The 21,706-nt window shown below is 35.9% G+C and overlaps 1 protein-coding gene across 1 annotated transcript in view; it reads left to right on the top strand.

The window, feature by feature from the left end:
• The first annotated feature begins 1,485 nt into the window (after positions 1–1,485).
• The window catches only part of LOC100444439 (T-cell receptor-associated transmembrane adapter 1), a 32,543-nt gene continuing 12,322 nt past the window's right edge, over positions 1,486–21,706 (top strand). The window contains exons 1-3 of the mRNA XM_002813317.4: positions 1,486–1,660; positions 9,919–10,029; positions 18,106–18,139. Of these exons, the coding sequence (XP_002813363.1) occupies positions 1,654–1,660; positions 9,919–10,029; positions 18,106–18,139 (152 nt within the window). The 5' untranslated portion in view covers positions 1,486–1,653. The remainder of the gene's footprint in view (positions 1,661–9,918; positions 10,030–18,105; positions 18,140–21,706) is intronic.

Here is a 21,706-nt window from a genome sequence, read left to right as displayed (position 1 = left end):
CCTGAATGTCTGGGATTCAACTTTTCAGCAGTCTTCCTCCCTACGTTCCATCTAATTCTAGGATGAAACCTTCTGATTCTTTGTTGTCCTCTGATCCCTACGTGAACCTGAGGCTGCTGTTCCCTGAAGTCTTGTTCTGTCAGCATCCAGGCCTGCTTCATAAAACCTGTCACTCTGCTAATGGTTAGCTGCTGAACAAAGAGTCCTCTGGCCAAATAAGTTTAGAAAAACTCTGATAAAAATATTATTTGGGTTTCCTTTTCACAGGACTTACCTAAGCCTTTAATATGCATCTACGGAGGTAAAAATAAAGCTATATAGTTTTTCCAAATATATTTGTTGAAGAAACATTTGTCTTCTGAGTTTCTTAAAGGCCGAGTATTCTATGGAACATACTTTAAAAATCCCTTTTAAAGAAGATTAGACTAGAGAATCTCCAAGGTCTCTTTCAGTTTTACAGCCTCTGAGTCAATGATTCACCAAAAAATATTTCGGGGGGAAGTGATTGAAATGGAAAAATTTGTTAGTGTTTAGCTAGCTTTGTCCGAAGGATAAGATGCACTGTATTTTGCTTACTAGGGAGTTATTTTCTATAATTGAAGACAAAGCACAAGACACTCATTGTTTTGTTTGTTCAATCACTGAGAGTATTTATTGAGGCCTACGATGTGCCGGTGTGCATAATTCTAGTTATGAAATTTTAATAATGAATAAGATAGATTCTATTCCATATATGAGTTTCCGAAAGCATTGTCCAGAACATCTATATTAAAATATTTTATCATATACAATATACGTAATTTAAAATGCACTCAGAAAATCTGCTTGTTAAAATGCAGATTCTAGTGCTTCACCCTAAATAGTCTAATTTAGACGGGCCCAGGATTTTAAACTAGCATCTTATAGCATACTTATGTACACCAACATGTAAGAACTGCTGCTATTAAGACTCTGGGATGGTGGTTGAGAACAGGAGCTTGTTGTCAGGTGGCTCTAGATTGGACAGAGAAACTCATACTGACAAGGTGAGGATTGTCAGGAAATAAGGCAGGCATCTAGCCTCGCATTAAGATAAGGAATAGAAGGCAACTGATACATACTAAGTGCTCAAAAAATATTAACTCCCTGTCCTCCATCATGGCTCAAGAAAATACAACAGCTGAGCGCACCCAGGGGTTGCTTACTATTTACTCGTCAGTTTAGTGTATCTTATTTTGTTTCCATGTGAATTTACTTGTGAAGAGACGACTGGATTCTCTCCAGAAATAGGAAGATCCCTCCTAGTTTAATTCATACCTTTATTTACTTATTTTTCAATTAGACTCAGGTATTGATAAAAATTCAAAGGTCAGATTACAAAGGTGTGTGGGATTTTTCTTCCCACGTTACACAATTTAAGTCAACTGTTTTCAGATCAAAACTCAAGACACCTCCTTCACCACATTTCCTGTTTGTAACTGAAACAAAGTACACACAAAAGATTTTAAGAAACAGAAGAGAAAAGAATCTGAGGCACAGATAAAGATAAGTTTTACTGTCATGCTGCTTTTAACATAACAGAGCAACATTACCTAGGAAAAAAGTTTGTAGGAGGATTTTTAATCCATATATCTGTCTTATGGCTAGATAAAGATTTCTCTGAAAAAAAGAAGCATGTCAGGTAAGTGGCATTTTAAATTTTTTGTTCCATTTGTGTGTCTAAAAATTCACTTGATGATTTCTAAGCCCTAACGAGAAGACCCTTAGTATTTAGAAAGTAGTTATTTTTAAAATGTTGGATAACTTTTAGTGTAATTAAAATATACTTTGAAACATGTTAACGAGTATAAGTTGACATTTTTCTTTGGAAAGAAAAATGTGGACAGTGTTTTAGAATGTAAATCTAATTACAGCTGTTCAGTAAGTGTTCACTGATAATTATGCCATGTGAAGTACTTGTTTTTTTAAAGAAGTTTTGTTGACTATGTGTATTCCTCTTTAGTTTAGTTTAGCTATTAAACAGGATAAGTGTAATTCTAATTCCCCAGAGATTAGGCACTATAGTATTTTCTAGAAAGCAATGCAATTGTCAACATTCAGAGAGATGACAATTTTGAAAAGGCCAGTGAAAATTCAATTGCTGTGCGATTAATCATGAGGGTTGGATCCATATTGACTCGCTGTTGTGAATCCATGTTGATGGTTCATTCCTCCTGTATTATTTTATGTACTTTTAATTTATTAAATAAACATCTTTTTGTTGCAAAAGGAAACATGCATATTGTGTAATGTGGGAGAACTGTGAAATATATATATTAAAAATTCATACATATTTTACATATTTTCCATCACCTTAAAAACACAAAATATGTTGTATTTCCTTTCAACTTTTATCTATATACATTCTACATAGTTTGCTTTTCATAACTGAAATAATAATGTACATAATAGATCCAGCTTTTTTCAGTAACATGACCATGTCCCTTTTTAATATAACTTCTGCATAATCATTTTAAATGAACGCACAAAAATGACATCTATTCAGTTATAGTTTAGTCATTTGTTTATTGCTGAACATTTATGTTGTATACAGTTTTTTTGTTTGTTTTTTTTTGAGACGGAGTCTCTCTTTGTTGCCAGGCAGGAGTGCAGTGGTGCAATCTTGGCTCACTGCAACCTCTGCCTCCCAGGTTCAAGCGATTCTCCTGCCTCAGCCTCCTGAGTATCTGGGACTGCAGGCACGTGCCACCACGCCTGGCTAATTTTTGTATTTCTAGTAGAGACAGGGTTTCACTATGTTGGCCAGGATGGTCTCGATCTCTTGACCTCATGATCCGCCCGCCTTGGCCTCCCAAAGTGCTGAGATTACAGGCGTGAGCCACCGCGCCCAGCCTTGTTGTATACAGTTTTTAAAAATATTTTTACATGACAGAAAGATGAACAACTCTATAGCTTTTTCTGTAGTAAGGGTTATTTTTTCAGAAAACTTTCTAGAACTGAAATTATTAAGAGATTATGAGCATTTTAAGTCCCATTATTGCCAAATTGCTTTTCCAAGAGTGATGCCATTCCCTCTCATTCTAGCAGTGCTTCTCCTTCACAGGCTGATCTCGTTTAAAAAATCGTCACTAATCTCATAAGCACAACATGCTAACTCATTGTTTAATATGCATTACTTTGATTATAATGAGGTTGAACATTTTTGCATGGATTAAATGATAGTTTAAACTGTTTATAACTATCATTTGTGATAGTCTGATTACCTCTTTTGCTTAATTATTATGCTTTGTACTTTTAATACCAATTTGTATAGGCCAGCTATGGAGTACAGATTGCATATATTATAATTTCTGTGAATTGGCTTCCATTGTTCTGTTTGATGGATCTTAAAACCAATTGATTACATAAATCACACAGGGACCATAAGCTGGCATACAATTTTCATACCTCTCCTTATCTTTGCCAGTTCATACTTTAGCAAAGAACAAAAACAAGTGTCCCAATTTTTCTAGTGCCCTGCAAGAAATGAACGTAGTCTTACTAAGTATAATTCCCATGAGCTGATGATGATGGGGAACTCAGAAAGCATGGGAAGACCAAAGACAGTGAATATGACATTCAACTATTTTCAGGACTAATTAATTCTAAATTTAGAACAGATATGGTAATATTTCCTCTGTAGCATTTTGTAGTTCAGACTTCCCCTTTGGCTTTAATACAGGAGCTCCTCCATCAGCAGTTGAGAACTTTTACAATTTCACAGAAGAGATGCAAAGACAAAGTATTTAAGAACCTCACAGTTATTAAAAGTCAAAACAAAACAAAATTTCACATGAAGGAAGAGAATCAGATGACAGTATTTTTTATATTTAGGTAGGTAAAATAAAAAATAAAATAAATTTGAACACAGACAAAAGAATAATTATTTATTCTTTTAAAGTAAAACTATGTATAACTAGACTCTTCATTGCTTCTACAATTAAACTTTACCTGAGATTGGTAAACCTCAGAAATTCTACTGAGATTAAAGTGCTGCTGTAGATGAACCTTTCTCTGTATTTAGTGACTCCATTTATATGTATACTTATTCTTTCTTATTTGAGAAGAACCTTAGTAAGATCCTCTGAAGATGGCATGGTTGTGTGGAAACTTTCATCCAATAAAATACTTTATGATGTTTCTTTTAATAGTTCAAGAAGGCATATTAATTTTGTCATCTCTTCCCTTTAATTCAGGAATGCTGAGAAGATTAAGTGTAATCAAAAATGTCTAGAAAAGTGCCCAATAATGATTTCTCTTATTCACTAGCAACTTGTGGACATTTATTTCTTGGAACTATGATCTTTAATTGCCAATCTTTCCTGGATTGACTTTTCTTAAAAACACTGCCCAACTCATAATATTACCTAAATTAAATGGAGAAACACTGTCTTTGACCCATGTTAAAGACATGGTTAAGTAAAACTATGTATGAAAACAAAAACCCAAGTATTTTCTTTTTTCCTACCTATATGCCTGTAGTCACTGCATCATCCATAATGTTCTGGTATCATAATTCCTGCTGTGTTTCTGCATTTACATAAAATCAATATTAATGGAATCAAATGGTGAAAACAAGTCCTTTGGTCTATCATTAATTTAAATAATGATTCACAATTTAGTTTACTCATCTTCATTTTTTTAAAAAAAGGAGTCTCATTGTCTTTACTCAGTTTTATCTTCTCTTGAGCCTCATCACCTTTTGAGGACAATGAAATCCTTTCTGTTAGAGACTAGGTGGGACTAATTTGTAAATTATCTTTTAAACTCAGATGGGTCAAAGACAATGTTTCTCCATTTAATTTAGGTAATATTATGAGTTGGGCAGTGTTTTTAAGAAAAGTCAATCCAGGAAAGATTGGCAATTAAAGATCATAGTTCCAAGAAATAAATGTCCACAAGTTGCTAGTGAATAAGAGAAATCATTTTTGGGCCCTTTCCCAGACATTTTTGATTACGCTTAATCTTCTCAGCATTCCTGAATTAAAGGAAAGAGATGACAAAATTAATAGGCCTTCCTGAACTATTAAAAGAAACATCATAAAGTATTTTATTGGATGAAAGTTTCCACACAACCATGCCATCTTCAGAGGATCTTACTAAGGTTCTTCTCAAATAAGAAAGAATAAGTATACATATAAATGGAGTCACTAAATACAGAGAAAGACAGGTTCATCTACAGCAGCACTTTAATCTCAGTAGAATTTCTGAGGTTTACCAATCTCAGGTAAAGTTTAATTGTAGAAGCAATGAAGAGTCTAGCATTGGAGGAATCATAATTTACTCTCTTCTGTCCTCCACCTCACTCTCATACTTATGCTTTCTTCAATTAAATTAAGTAAAGTATTGATTGAGGCTAATCATGATGTGCTAGGAAGAGGTAGCCTTAATGTAACACAGATGAAGATATGAACTCCAGTTTTACAATTGTCTTAGTGAGATTCAGTGATTTGCACACAACCAGCCACACAACCGGTGACTACTCTCATTCCTTTTCCACAGTTTGAAAATAGGTATCCAAAGATAATATTGCTATTTTCTCTTTCTCCATCACAGCCCACTCCCCAACACATACCATTTACTTCTCAAATAACCCCCTGTTCATAATAGACACAAGGTCAGTGGATTTCAGATTTGCATTAAAAACAGCATGGTATTTTACTTGAAAGCCTGGAACTGATTTGAGAGCCCCCTCCTGTGCTAATATCCATGATTCAAATGTCTTTTATTGTGGGATGATGGATAGTGGTTGGGATTGTGGGTGTAGTGATGACGTGTCACGTTCAAAAAATCATCAAGAATGTGCCTTATTTAGCACCAACCACCACCAAGGTAAGAAAAACTCATTTTATAAGTAGACCCATGGGGATCATAATATTGCTATTGAGATTTCTAGGTGCCTAAAATAAATATACACATTCATGGAATGCAAAAAGATGTTCATCGCTCTGACAGAGTTTACAAGCCAAGGAAAGCCATTAAGAGAAACTATATGCTGTAATATACTATAAACTCATACACTTGTCTCAGTTAAAGATAGCCTGAAGTAAAAACAATTAAGGCATTATATTTATTGCTTTTTCTATTGTGAATTGTTTAAGTAAAGGCTTCTGTGTAAATCAAATCTGCCAGCAGAAAGACATTATATTTGCTTAGCTGGGTTTCCTTCCAGAGCACACGCAGTTGTGAATTTCAAAGACAGTGCCTGCCAATTACTGTTGGCTTTAAGGGAGTCAGAGGTTTTATAATTAAACCCACCACTATTAGCCCCTGGTAGTTGGAAGCTGGAGAGAAACTTAAATCATGATTTTCCTAGCTGCCATTGCCTCTCTGATAATTTCTCGAGGCCTTTGGCTTTTTAACAGTGTAAATAGCTGAATTCAAATTGTGTGGGAGTTTTTTTAAATTGATCAAAGCTATATAAATGAAAGTAATTACAATTAATGAATATTGATACTAAAGGTTACACTTATTGGGCAAAAAATTTTAAGCACTTTGTGCGTCCAATATTCTAAGAGGCACTGTCTGTACTAAGTAGATACCCACAGGAGTATGGAGATATTTATACTGCACATTTAGAATTACTGGGTAAGGGGAGGTATAAAGTATGTGTGTGTGTGTGTCTGTGTGTGTGTGTGTATGTACGTTTATACAGACCTGAATTCAAGTTGAAAATTTCCATCATTATCTACTTAATATCTACTCTTCTCATGTGTGTGCATTGTTTTTCACAATGGGGGTATTTATTGTTGGCAATCAAAAAATTATGAAAGATATTAAGAATGTCATAAAATACAAAGCCTCTAAATAAAAATCTTCCTGTTTAAAATTTATGTAATATTATTTTTAAAAACTTGTAACACAGAAGTGTTAGGAATTATGCACCCTAAAAGCAGAGGAAACCAGAGACCACGTGAGACTGCATCACACATACCTAAACTACTCCCCAATATTAGAATTCAGATTGTGTTTTAAAAGGCCTCCAAGTGGTTTTGTGGGGCAAATTGACAGTAAAATGACAAAATACAACCCTAAAGAAATGCGCAGTGTGACCCAAGTTCTTGCCTTAGTGTTTCTGACATATTTCATGAAAATGATTGGGACTTTCCCAAAAACTTTTAGTGTAGCATATAGGCTTGAGATATTGATTAGGTTGTTTCTTTGTAGCTGAGAGTCAGATTATCTTCTTATAGCAATTAACAGACTAATACAACTATTTCAATTCTCTCTTTAATTGGAAAAGAGAAAGCAAAACTTCTATTTGAAATATAATTTTGTCCAAATGATTGGATGATTTATAGCTAGATTCAGTGTAATTTAAAAAATAAGATTAGGGCTTTCTGTTTATTTCCTTGAAGTATGATTGGTTATATTGTACTACCTTTTATTTACTCAAACCATGACTCTGTATTGAGTATATACTAAATACTACATGCTGTGGGAAATGGAAATAAAAAAATGCCAAGTAGAAAGGAGATTTTTATTAGTGTTCCCGAGGGTGATAAGTGCTAGAGATTTATTATTATTTTCCATGTATTTATTTACCCCTCCTCCAGAAAAAGGGGTATTAGAAATAAGTGTAACAGTATAAAAGATAACCAAATAAGTCAAGGTGAAGGGAAAATAAGGAGAAAGGGATATGATTAGTTCACAAAAATGAGGATCATAAAGCCCTGGAGATTTGCTTAAAGTAGATTGTGTATCAAAGACAGATGATTAAGTACAATATTCACATGGGATATAATAGCAAAAATGTACCAGTTCTTAAGGAAATCCTCAGGCCTTTATATTTGAGACACCATGTGATGTATTAAATAATGTCTTCCAGTTCATAGTATCCCTGAAATTAATGTATTCAATGGAGAGTTTCATATGGCTGGTTTTTTTCTTAAAACATGTTTTATTTTGTCCTGAGAACAAAGGTCCAAATGTGGAAAATTGAAGCAAATAAGAAAGAGCAACAGAGAATTTTAGATTCTATTTTCTGACTACAACATGAAGTTCAACTCTCTGTTACCATTTTAGGGCAGACTGTATGCTTTAATGGTCGGCGACATGGAAGCAGTCTTGACATTCCCTTAAGAAATTTTGAAAACATAACTGGGACATGTCCGGAATAGAAAGTCATCAAAGTCTGTTTTACTTCCATTCATGGGTAGATCCAGGTAGTTTCACACAGGCAAGGTCAAAGTAATCTTTCTGAAATCAATTTCTCATCCTTTCAGCATTTGATGAGTGAATGATCAAGGTCCCAAAGTATATACTATAGAAATTGGATGCAATAATTATAGCTTGGACTATTTCTAAAGCAGGGTTACAAGTCCAAACTGGCCAAAGGTAAATTATTACTGCATCCATTAAATGCTTAATTTTAACCAATGCTACTCCCTGGTCAACTCTATAATAAATTAACTGTAAAATGAGTTTGTAGGAAAGCTGTTCTATACTATATTATGTTATATTATATAATTGTCACTGTACAATGTACAGTCATGTGCTATGTAACAATGTTTTGGTCTGGCTGGGCTCGGTGTCTCACACCTGTAATCCCAGCACTTTGGGGAGGCCAAGGTGGGCAGATAACTTGAGGTCAGGAGTTTGAAACCAGCCTGGCCAACACGGTGAAACCCTGTCTCTACTAAAAATACAAAAATTAGCCAGGTGTGGTGGCGCACGCCTGTAATCCCAGCTACTTGGGAGGCTGAGACAGGAGAATTGCCTGAACCTGGGAGATGGAGGTTGTAGTGAGCCGAGATCGTGCCACTGCACTTCAGCCTGGGCGAAAGAGCAAGACTCCATCTCAAAAACACACACACACACACACACACACACACACACACACAAAACAATGTTTTGGTCGATGATTGACCACATATATTATGGTGGTCCCATAAGATTATAATGGGGCTGAAACATTTTTATCATTTAGTAACATCATAACTGTTGGGATGTCATAGTGTAATGCATTACTCATGCGTTTATGGTGATGCTGGTGTAAACAAACCTATTGTGCTGTCAGTTGTAGAAAAGTGGAGCAATACAATTATGTACAGAATATTTGGTAATGATAATAAATGACTAAATTAGTGGTTTATGTATTTACTATACTATGCTTTTATCATTACCTTAGAGTATACTTCTTCTACTTATAAAAAAAGTTAACTGTAAAATAGCCTCAAGTAGGTCCTTCAGGAGGTATTCCAGGAGGCATTGTTACAGGAGATGACCTCTCCATGTGTGTCATTGCCCTTGAAGACCTTCTACTGGGACAAGATGTGGGGGTGGAAGACAGTAATACTGATTATTCTGACCCTGTATAGGCCTAGGGGAAAGAGAAGTGTAATTAACTTTCTACTTTACATTCATGGGGCTCTACATAGTATGAGAAAAGCTCCCTGTGGCCAATCTTAACAAAACTGGGCTCCAGAATTATTGTTTTATCCCAACACATCGTATTCTATACTGCTGAGATTAATGGAAGAGAACAGGCGATTTTCTGTAAATAAGGAAAGCATGTATGATTACAGCCTGAGGTTTAAAGAAAGGTGAAAAGTATAGCAAATTAGAATTCTTGGTAATTTGAATGTTGTTGATTTTTGAACAAAAGTTTTTTATCAGTCACCACTTGTCACCTTTTAATAGCTACACAAAAAAGTCGTTTATTTCATAAACACTCAGAATGTGAGAAACTTGAATCCTTTTGCCCATGCTGAATTCAGCGACTTAACACCACCACCCACTTTGAAAACTGAAAAAAGTTATGAATATTAATTAGTTTCCAGGTAGAGAATGTGTCCTTCATTATGAATAAATGCAACAGCTTTAAGTGTGGCAATAGCCAGACCAAAACAAATGAGTAAGCAGCTGTTATATTATGTGTATGTTTATTTTAATTTCCAGGAATCTCTGGGTGCCCCTTTTTCCTCTGGGGACTTCTAGCATTGTTGGGCTTGGCTTTGGTTATATCACTGATCTTCAATATTTCCCACTATGTGGAAAAGCAACAACAAGGTAAGACATTTTGACAAATTTCACATGGTACCTGCTTGAATGGAGACTATGGAGTCACTGGAAAACCTATGGAAGCAGACAATTTTATGAAATGTCATTCAACAGGATATTTTTATCTATAGAAAATCTATTTGCTAATTTTTTCGCCCAAAGGTTCTCTTATTTAAGAATGCAATCATATTAGAAATGTGAAAAAATTATCCAATTTAGGAACTCTTCTTTAGGGTGCAGAGTGGGAAGGGATTATCCTGGTAAATACGTTTTTCCTCCTCCAATTGAAAAACCTATGAAATTGTAGTCTATGCTGGGGCAGCCAACAAGGTTCTCTCTGATACATAATAAACAAAGGGAAGTCTAGCTCTTTAAGATTCCATTCAAGCCAACTTAATCTTCTCAGGATCAGTCAGGCATTCTCAAGTGCAACACACGGGAGCGGGGTCAGAAGACGACTGGAAAAGGAATAGATTGAACCACAGGCTTGCTAGGAGTCTAGGAGAGGTCAAGAGTATCTGTCACTGTCAGCTTTGCTTTTTCAACATGCTGGGCATAAGTTTTAACCATGTGGCTTTCAATCTGCATATGCCACAACTGAAATGGCCTAAAGTCCAGCAGCTGGCACAGCCTTTGTATGCTGTAGGCATCCAATTCATGTTGAATATGCATGGATCCATGTTGAATCCATTAAATGTTGAATACATATGGATGGATGGGAGAATGAAAGTTCAACTATTGCTGGAAGGTATCTTTTTTTTTTCTTGAGACAGGATCTTGCTCTGTCTCCCAGGCTGGAATGCAGTGGCATGATTATAACTCACTGCAGCCTCAAACTTTGGTGCTCAAACAATCCTCTTGCCTCAGCCTCTCAAGTAACTAGGATTACAGGCATGCATAAACACATCCAGCTAATTTTCAGAAATTTTTTGTAGAGATGGTAGTCTCTACAAAAAAATCAGCCCAGGCTGATCTTGTACTCTTGTTCTCAAGCCATCCTCCTGCCTTGGCCTCCCAAGACACTGAGATTACAGGTGTGAGCAACCACGCCCAGCCTGGTAGGTGTTTAAATACCAAGACACCCTTAAGGGCAGGACATTTAAGTGGTAATAAAAGAAAAGAAAGGATAAATGCATTTCCTTTTAACAGAGGAAATGAAATAAAACTAAGTTAACAAAATTAACTTAGACACATGTGTCCAAGAAAAATGGCATGGAGCTAATTTAGAACAATGGTCAGATTGCAGCAAATGTCCTTGCTTCACTTAGAAATACCTTTAGCACTGATAATACTAATATAAAATATGAAGAAGGGATTATTATCATGCAGGTTTGAAAATAAGATGAGAGGTATTCGAAAATGGAGTGGTCTAGCTGAAGCCACACATCTATTCAATAGGAAAATCAATGATAAGTGTCCAGTTTTCATAATTCTCTGTCCCAAAAGGTTTCTACCAGCACATCCTTCTTTGACGTTGTTGACCAGTTGTCCTCAGCCAGAAACCCAACACTCTTTTTGGATCTCTATTATATCAATTTTATGGCTAAGGTGAAATTTATGACAAGCAATCTTTTTCATTAGCAATGCTTTCAGTAATCTTTTAAAAATCCAATATATTTTCAAATAAACATAAACTTTATAAGTCAGATGTATAAATGACCCATCATCAAACATCTTCTACAGTTTCCCTCTTTTATAGATAAAAATGAGCTCAGAGTAGCACTTTGCTTTATATATCAAATTGGCTATTTTAACTTCTTTATTAAGATATCTTATAAATCCAGATAATATATAGCCAGAATTACAAAAAAAAATGTGAATTGAGATCTACAGAGAGTAAATAATTTAAGGTGACAACCAAGACAAGAACAGTAACCTGAATTAGTACCTCACTCTTTCATTGATTCCATTGATAATTCTTTTAAAATTGCTGAGGGGCCAGGTAACAGGTAGACACTGACATGTTTACCTTGAGCTCAATTGTCTAACTTAAAATTTATCTAGCAAATGTGACCTATTTACTTTCAACCTAAATATTCAATTTTTTCAGTCCTATGATTGCATTGAATTATGGATGTTAAGAACCACTTTTTGTTAACATCATCAAGATCAGGACTGATACAATTTCACTAATCTAGTATTTCCGCCCCAGAAGTATTCAGCTGTACTAGTCTTTTACAATTCATTGTAAATAGGTTTTACAATTCTCATTTTTGGTAGTTTGTGCATTGGGATTTATTTCCCCACATCCATACCTTTTCACCTCCATGCAAACTCCTTTGTGTAGTTGCTTATTATGGTAAGTTGACCACTCCAGAAAAACAGTAGCCTTACTTTAAAAAGCAGTGTGTTTGGTAGTTAAAAAAGCACTGCCTGTAATCCCAGTGCTTTGGGAGGCAGAAGTGGGTGGATCGCCTGAGGTCAGGAGTTCGAGACCAGCCTGGTCAACATGGAGAAACTCCATCTCTACTAAAATTACAAACATTAGCTGGGCATAGTGGCGCATGCCTGTAATCCCAGCTACTTGGGAGACTGAGGCAGGAGAATCGCTTGAACCCAGGAGGCAGAGGTTGCCGTGAGCTGAAAGAGTGCCACTGCACTCCAGCCTGGGTAAAAGAGCAAGACTCTGTCAAAAAAAAAAAAAAACCACGTTTTCATTTTGTTATTTCAGGACAGATTTTTTCGTTTTCAATTGTGCAAACCCTTACTGCCCCAGGCATGCCATAAGTGGCTCTATTACCTAAAAGTAGTATAATGGAAAGAACATTTTTAAGAAAACAGTGAACAATAAATTGCATTTATTGATGTATTTTTTTAAATAAATTTTTCGTCTCTCAATTGTTTTTAATAGTATACCTTTGAAGTAGACCTGATGTAAATTAGAACTCTGCCTTCAATATTTAGCTGGAAGATCTTGTACAAGTAACATGCTTTCTCTGAGTTTCAGTTTCCTTATCTACAAGATGTGGAAAATACCATCTAGACCCTGGGTTCTTGTAAGAATTACACACACACACACACACACACACACACATCTTTGCATAGTGCTGGGAACTTAGTAGGTCAGTCCTAGATCTGGTACAGCCCATCACCATACCTAGTGGCCCTGTTTCTCCCTTCCTTCTTTCCACAAATAATTATTAAGGATCTGCTATGGCTATATCTCATCCCATTTAATTTTCACATCTGTTATTTTGGTGAACATTGGTTTCTCTGGCTACTTTGCTGCTCCCACCATCCCTATGCCCCTCTAAGTCCTCTCCAGCTCCAACTTCACCTTCCTCATCTCTATATTATTTAACACATCTGTACAATACCCTGAGCTTTAGCACTAACTGTTGTGGTCATGTAAGTCACATTCAGGTCCATTTCAGAGAGTTTTCTGTAGAGTTTTATGGAATTGGTTCTAAACATTAGCTTATCACAAAACTTTTTATTTGAGCAGTAATGTACCCTCCTTAGATGGAGCATGCACTGGAACTTACATTTTATTGGTGTGCAATTGATGTATTCATCAACGCTAAGAACGTCCTTTGTTCTTATCCCACCTCCACCCTTTCTTTCTGCCCCAACTTCTCCTAACATCTTTTCCCAAGTATTAGTAATAGCTCTGCCATTCTTTCCATCCCATATGAACAAATAGAACTATCTTTGTTTCTAACACAGAGATTTCAAATATATTTCAGAACTGCTCTGCAAACAGTTCAGTTCCTTCCCAGTCTTCCTGAAGAAGCCTTCCTGCCTTATTTCTCTTGGACAAACAAACTATAATAAAAGAGATTCTATTGTATCAACCAGCTTTTCTGCCACTTGGGCTGTGAATGAAATGCCCCTGCATCTGGCCTCATGTAACTTTTTATGTTTGCATCTTTGTGTTAATCTTTGTGGCTAAGAAACTTGCAAGATCTGACTCCACCTTGGTTAGTCAGTGAATAAGTTTTGCTGGTGTAATAAATAGCTTTCAAAAGAAAATCTCCATTTCAGCAACAATACAATATCTGCACATTCAATCAGATAGACCAGATAAGCCTCCCCTTGATGTTTTCTGTAGCAGCTAGGTAGAAGCTTTGAAATGGAGTTCTCTCATTCTCCCTAAAATAAATCCTTCATTTTTATGTGATTCTTTGTTCAAATCTCTTCTTCAGGAGGATTATATTTATTTCTTTTTCTGATAGGAGTGCATTAACTTTTTCCTTCTTTAAATCCAAAAACTGTTCTTTGTTTAACTCTTCCTCTCTGGTTTGGAAAGAAGGATAAACAAGCGTATGGTTTGGTCATACATCAAAGTCCTATCAGTAGGAAATTATGGCATCTTCACATTGAACATGTATCAGAGAAATTTCATTATGGAGTTTAAACTATGTGCTGTTGTCTATTCTTGTACATAGGAGGGTTAACACTCTAAGAGGAAAAACATAAAAGCAAATATATTTGCATCACACCCTCTCGACTACAAACCTGACCACAAGTGTTTGCATCTGAATCACAGGAGAGGATTATGAGAGCTCACCTAGTTCTTCCCACGCACAGTCTTGCATATTTCATAGCTTTATAGCAAAGCATACACTTTTTTTATTTTGCTAAATGTCATTGACATCACCAGGCAGCTTTTAAATTAAGTCATGCCACTTATTTTTAAATAAACTTTTGAGCCTTCGTGACAGAGCAAACTTTTCAGAAGCCTGAGCTTGCTGGCTTTTATTCTTAGCTGTAACCTCTGAACTTTTTACTACTGCTCATTTAAAGAGATTATAACCTTCTTCTAGGAAGGACTGCAAAACAAAATTACCCAAGTACTGATGGCTCAGCTGCAGATTATACATTTACATCCTAAAAGTAGCGTGGAATGGGGTGCCCTTGAACTTCTTACATCCCATTTCAGGTGCTCCCTTTAACCATTACTTGTTTTCTTTATTTTCCCCCCAAATTGGTTTAGTCCCTTTCCTTCCATCTAAACATCACATTATTATATTGTATCCTTTATATAGTTGCTTCTATTTCCTTTTTCCCATACAGTTTTTGTCTTTTTTTTCTTTTTTTTCCCCTATTGATAATACATTCAGCACATTCCCATTCTATAGAGTTAGTTGTTTGTATTTTTTTATTTTTTATTTTTTATTTTTTTTTTAGAGAGTCTTGCTCTGTCGCCCAGGCTGGAGTGCAGTGGCACAATCTCAGCTCACTACAACCTCTGCCTCCTGGATTCAAGCGATTCCCCTGCCTCAGCCTCCCAAGTAGCTGGGACTACAGGCACATGCCACCATGCCCAGCTAATTTTTTGAATTTTAGTAGAGATGGGGTTTCACCATTTTGGCCGGGATAGTCCCGATCTCCTGACCTCGTAATCTGCCCACCTTGGCCTCCCAAAGTGCTGGGATTACAGGCATGAGCCACCGCGCCCGACCAGAGTTAGTTTTTATGTGTTACACTAGTATTCTTTCTAGGCACCAGAGTTCATACTTCAAGCACCTCCACCTGAAAAATCCACATTATCTTTTAAAAATATTAGCCTGTTTGGGGAATTATTTTTACTCCATACCTACTTTTTCTTATTCTTATTAAGCAATGACACTCTTCACTTTTGTTTTCAATTCTTTTGCTGATTTTTTTCCTTTTCTTTCAAATTAATGCTCAGCTGGTGACTATCCTTTTGTCAAAGGTAAGATTTTAGTAATTTCATTTCAAATCAAGCATTACTTATAAATCTTTTAACTTTAAAATATCATACCATCTTAATAGTACCAGCGTGTTTCCAACTAACTCGTTCAATGAAACTTCCTGACTCAAATGAGTGCAATTAATTTCTGGCTTGTTATATAACATGTATTTAGAATGTATGTATAATATTAATAACAAACTTTGTCATTAAAAAATGTTTTTACAGAAAATATTTCATTTACCTCTGACATGTACTCTGCGATATAGGCATTATTGTCCCTACTTCATGGATAAATTGAGAACCAGAGTTTTAAAGCAATTTGTGTGTTGTCACAGGGCAAATGCATTGCAAAACTGGTACCAAATCCGTATCTTCTGATTCTTAACCCTGGATTTGTTCCATTATACATCAGGCTACCGCTTGACTAAATTCTTATGCATCCACTTTAATTCCAGGCAAATCTGCAAAATAATTAGTGGCCTGAGTGTAAGCATTTTCTTCACATAGAAGGAAATCAACATATACTTTATGTCATGTCTTATTTATCAGTTTACAGTTTCCTGGTCTATATTAACTATTTTTTCTCTATATGTTTATTGATATTATTTACATTTCTCAGGTTTTTTTATTTTGCTGAACTTGTGGCTACTATGCAATATGTTTTAGCCTCTCTAGGCTTCTCCCAACATTTGTGTGCACTTGTATTCACAAGACTAATATGAAAGTAGTTGAAAATAACTGCATCTTTTACATGCAGTTCATGGTAAAACACTTCCTCTGGGCTAAAAGTATGTTTCTGACATATTCCTAATGGAATACATTCATCACTTTTGGTCCCATAGCAGCTTAGTGCATATGCTCTGCAAAATCTTCCCTCATTTGGTCCTTCACAGAATTCTTCCAAACACATTGACATGTGACACGTCCATTTCATCCTCCAGTATGATTACTTTCATAAATTGTTCCACTAATGTTTCTTTAACAGTTAATAACCTCTCTGGAGAATAACTCAACTTTGTTATACATAAATTTAACTAAAATAAGTTTTGTAGTTGTTTGGTGACTTACTGAATTATTTGAAAATGTTATTGTTAGTTCCTTACTAATATAGAGTGTTTTCACATGTTCAAGTTGAAAGATAATCATTTGGTCACTATTTTCTCGTGATTATTGTCAGAGAGTTAGATAATAGTGGTCTTTATTTTTACATTAATAACTTTTTTGCAAGGTTTTGGCTTTTATTTAATGCCAGGTTGAAAAATAAGCCATTCAAATATAATAAACATTGTACTGTTTATGTGCATCTAGTTCAACAGCAAAGAAAATTTACTGATGAATGGATAATACAGAATTTTCTATAATATTGATGTTAAGACTGTACCCTGATTATCCCTTACTTTTTCTCAATAATTCATTATGAATCTATTGCCTTCAATTAAAAAAAATTCTTAAAACTACATTTGTTAAATAGCTGTTGAATTCTTATATTTAACCTAGAAGTAAAAATACTTCTATTTGGCTTTGAACTGCCTCATTCAAGGTTTAACAGTGAGTTGCTTACTGAGATTCATCACATAGTTTTTTTCTGTGGTTTTGTTGTCCTACAACACATCTCCGGTAAGTCTCGTCCTGGCAGACCAAAAATAACTTTTTTTTTCTTAGAAGCTATTCTACTGTTTCGGTTAATTTTAGAGCCTGTGTTCCAACTTTTCCCAGGTCTCTTCTTCCTAGCACACTCATTTCTCCTTCCCACTCCTTTGTACCATGTGGATGAAATGAAGTCATGATCAGAGCAACTTCCTTAATATCATTTTTATGTTGTTACTCATGCCAAGAAATGTTAAAAGTAGATAGATAGATAGATAGATGATAGATAGATAGGTAGATAGATAGATAGATAGATAGATAGATAAAAGAGAAGTCTCCTATTGATTTTTTTCATTTTTGGTAACAAAGAAAAGCCTATTCAAACCACATAGGCAAAGATAAAAACTTATAAGAATGCAGAGGTGTTTCATGGAACCCAAAGGCAGAAAGTACAGCCATGCGCTGCAGTGGACTGCAGCCACAGGGAGGCAGGAAGGAAGGTTCCAGCTCTCTCTGCTTAGTGTTTCTGTGCATAAAACCACAATGCATCCAGGCTGTACATCGTCTCCAAGCTGCACTGTTTCCACCCCATATTACCAAGAAAGTTGCTCTGGTTTCTCTTCAAATCATGTAAATCTTTCTTGGTAATTTGGTAAAAGGCAAATGTGATTGGCCCAGGAGGAGACCTTTAACCCTACTTCAATCAGAGCTGCCCTGAGAGCCTTGGTCAAATATATTAACTGACATGGAGGCTAAACTCCCCTCAGAACACACTTTAGAATATTTAACAAAGGTATGTCAACATTTCTTTTAACTTGTCTATTTTGAATATCTTTCAGATAAAATGTACAGCTACTCCAGTGACCACACCAGGTATGTTGTGATTCAGTCATGGATCATGATTCCCAACTAATAAGCGAAAGTAACAATGCTATATTGTTTAAAGATTTGGCTCATGGATATTGTACTTAGGTTAAAATAAAATGAAAAGTGAGTTTTAATTACTTTTACTCTCATCTAAAGATTAGAAGCTATAACATCATTATCTGTCCTAGTTATTTGCACACTGTGAGTCAACAAGAGAGCTGGTTGAAGGATAAAATGAGATTCTAACCTGATAACTATAGAATTATCATTAATTTCAGAGGCAGATATCCTAGATTATGATCCAGCTTAGATACAGAATTGTGCTACACTTCAAAATCCGTAGTAGAAAACAATCTGGCAACCTAATACAATTTAAGATATGTATACACGGGCCAGGCATGGTGGTTCATGCCTGTAATCCCAGCACTTTGGGAGGCTGAGGCGGGCAGATCACGAGGTCAGGAGATGGAGGCCATCCTGGCTAACATGGTGAAACCCCGTCTCCAGAAAAAATACAAAAAAAAAAAAAAATTAGCCGGGCATGGTGGCACATGTCTGTAGTCCCAGCTACTCAGGAGGCTGAGGCAGGAGAATCACTTGAACCCGGGAGGTGGAGGTTGCAGTGAGCCGAGATGGCACCACTGCACTCCAGCTGGACGACAGAGTGAGACTCTGTCTCAAGGAAAAAAAATATATATATATATGTGTATACACATAGATATATACAAGGATGAGTAGCACTATGCTGTTTGTAGAGTTAATGTCAATCAGTAGGGAAATGTGATGAACAGATACTCTGAAAGAATATGCTGTTATAGATATCACTTATTCTCTTTAATAGTTATTGAGCTGTTTGCAAATAAATTTGTATAGTAGTATATACATTTTTTAAAAAAAGTATTTATGGCATAAATCATAGTAAAGAAATTTTACTTTTGGATAGAATATTCTGACCCAGATGTGTCAATGTATTGGAGATTTCTGTTTTGGGGGTAAAAAAAAAAAAGTCTAAATAAAGAAAATTTCCTAGAGTGCTCTTCAAGACCTTTCTGAAATGGTAGACTGAAAGGTCTTTGAAAAACACAGAGCTTTCTTACTGGGTGGGATAAGATCATAAGCCTTTTCGGTCTCTTTAAGGTCTTTTTTTTTTTAATTTCTTTTTCCATGTGAAAATTTCTTGAGCAAGTATAAGATCTGGGCTGCAGGCATACCCCCTCGCACACAAAATCTGTTTTTATGACTACTCTTAACATTGAATTATTTAACATTAGATACTTTTCAAGGCATTAGTTTATATCAAGAATGATTTGCTTATTGCTCTTTTGGTTTCTTTTTACAACACGTAATGATGAAAATCCTATATAACCACGCAGTAAGAGGAAATCTCTTTGATGATCTATTTAATACTTGTAATTTGAGGGCAATTAAGATGCAATGTGATAGAAAGTCTTGTGATTTGACTACTTAGCTAAATTAGGTTGATGGTTTAGGGATTAGGATGGGAGCAATGAGAGGGAAAATTGGTAAAATACCTGCCTCAAAGCAATCAGGCTTTTAGCTGTAGGGCAAATGTAAAAAAAAAAAAAGCTTTTATAACATTTATTCATTCAACAAATATTCACTCAACAAATAGGCACTGTGCTAGACAATTGCAAAATAAGTTTGCTGATTACCAATCCCAAGGGAAGATATAGGATAGCAAAGATCATTACTACGCCAACCACCAGGAATAGGAGTCTGAGCGCTTCAGCCCACTGTGTCTTGGGATGCACATTTACTACTTTCCTGAGTCTGGTGAGACAAAACACACAAACAATGAGTTACATAAAGTGAGCTTATCACTTACAGATACCCAGCAAAGAACAACCAAAGTCTAAGATTCATTCGGAGATAGTTCCCCAAGCCTCAGAAAAGCTGTCCAAGGTGGATGGAAACTCATCTTCCTGTTCCCCACCTGCACTGCAGCTGAAGGACCCCAGAAAGCAGCCTACCTTTGGGTTTACCCCTAAGGGGCAACATGATTTGCTGGGCTAAAGCACTGGAGGATATCCTGTTTCTGTGAGAGACTAGAATAAAACCTATGCTGTTCCAGCTGATTCTTCTTTACCCCTGAAGGTTGCATTTCCAGCACATTCTACAGTTATTCTTAAAAATTAGAAGTGAGAAAAGAAGGACCGGTTTGGTGCAAAGTCACCCAGAGAACTGTCCTGCAACAACAAAGTTACAAAGATGGAAAGGCATGACTCTTTCCCTTAAAGATTTATAAAATAATCTATTGTCTATTGTAACAAATCTCCAGTTAGGCAAAATTTGAATATACAATGCAGATTTTTTTCTATAAAAAATTAATTCACAAGTTTGTGTATATACCTTATATTTTGTCTATTTCTCTTGCTTATATGGTTTGGGAACAAAAATCTCTTTTGTAAAGGGGCATGGAAGCTCCACAAACAAACCAACAGGCAAACTAAAAACTATCTCAATCCATTAAACATTAAAACAGGGCAAGTGAAAATAAGGTCTATGTTTCTTGGGTGGGGCTTGCGTTACTGACGCCTCTTCAGTTCCAACATGGTTTGTGGCGATAGAGAAAGGAAATAAACTTCTATCGCACTGGGTTCTCTGTTGCACTCTCTCCCCACTCCTGTTCAATACTGGCTTATGCTGGAAGGGAAAGGAATTGCTTCTCTCATCTTATTTCTCTGTTTCCCCATTCCCTGCCGTTCCTGCAACAGTACGTCAGAAACATGATCACTTTAAGGAAACCATAGCATCTAAATCAAGCAGAAAATCAAATACACACTTTCTGCTATTTATTCTTGGGTCACTTTATTTCTCATTTAAAACATAATTCTTGTCTTTTGGTTTGTGTTAGGAGGATAATACTGTGAGACTATCATGGATTTGAGATCCAGGCAATTCTGGATTTTAAACAGACTTGCAATTAGTGGATTCGTAGTCTTGGGGAAATGAGCATTGGTGAAATTTGGTTTTATCATATGAAGAATAAAGTTTATAACATAATACTTTATTTACAGAGGGTAGTTGACTAAAAAGTTGCTGCTTTATTGAATAAAAATTAATGTCTCTGAAAATTCCTGCCCACTTGCAGTATGTTCACACACTAATTCAAGAAAGCAGTTCAGGTTTACAATTACATTAAGCTTATCACGACTCCTCAGTTTTCAGAGTCTCTCTCAAAAAGCTTAGGATGCATTTCCAGCAGCTTTTCATGAACTGCTTCTGGGGGACACTGCAGGTGCTTTTATCATAAAACATTAATTCAGCTCAGCTACTCTTCTACTTTCTGGTGATTTCTTTAATTTCTGGAGCTCTGCAGGGTGGGGATCTTCTGTATTTCCTTTTTTTGCTAACTATGCTACCTAAATATAACTAGTCTTATCTGTCCTCTTGACCTGTTCTCAAGGTTGAGAATCCTTATGACAACAGAACTCTTGGGTCCCCTTCCCTGACATCTCAAGACTTCCAAGCGGCTATGCAGGTGGGGCCTTCACTAGACCCATTACCACATGTGTAACCAAAGTGTCTCTACGTCTTCCAGCCTCCTGTTTG

Source organism: Pongo abelii, chromosome 2 (genome assembly GCF_028885655.2).
Source record: "Pongo abelii isolate AG06213 chromosome 2, NHGRI_mPonAbe1-v2.0_pri, whole genome shotgun sequence".
Lineage (NCBI taxonomy): Eukaryota > Metazoa > Chordata > Mammalia > Primates > Hominidae > Pongo > Pongo abelii.
The sequence above is the reverse complement of the archived record's forward strand: the minus strand, read 5'-3'. Positions and strand labels throughout refer to the sequence as shown.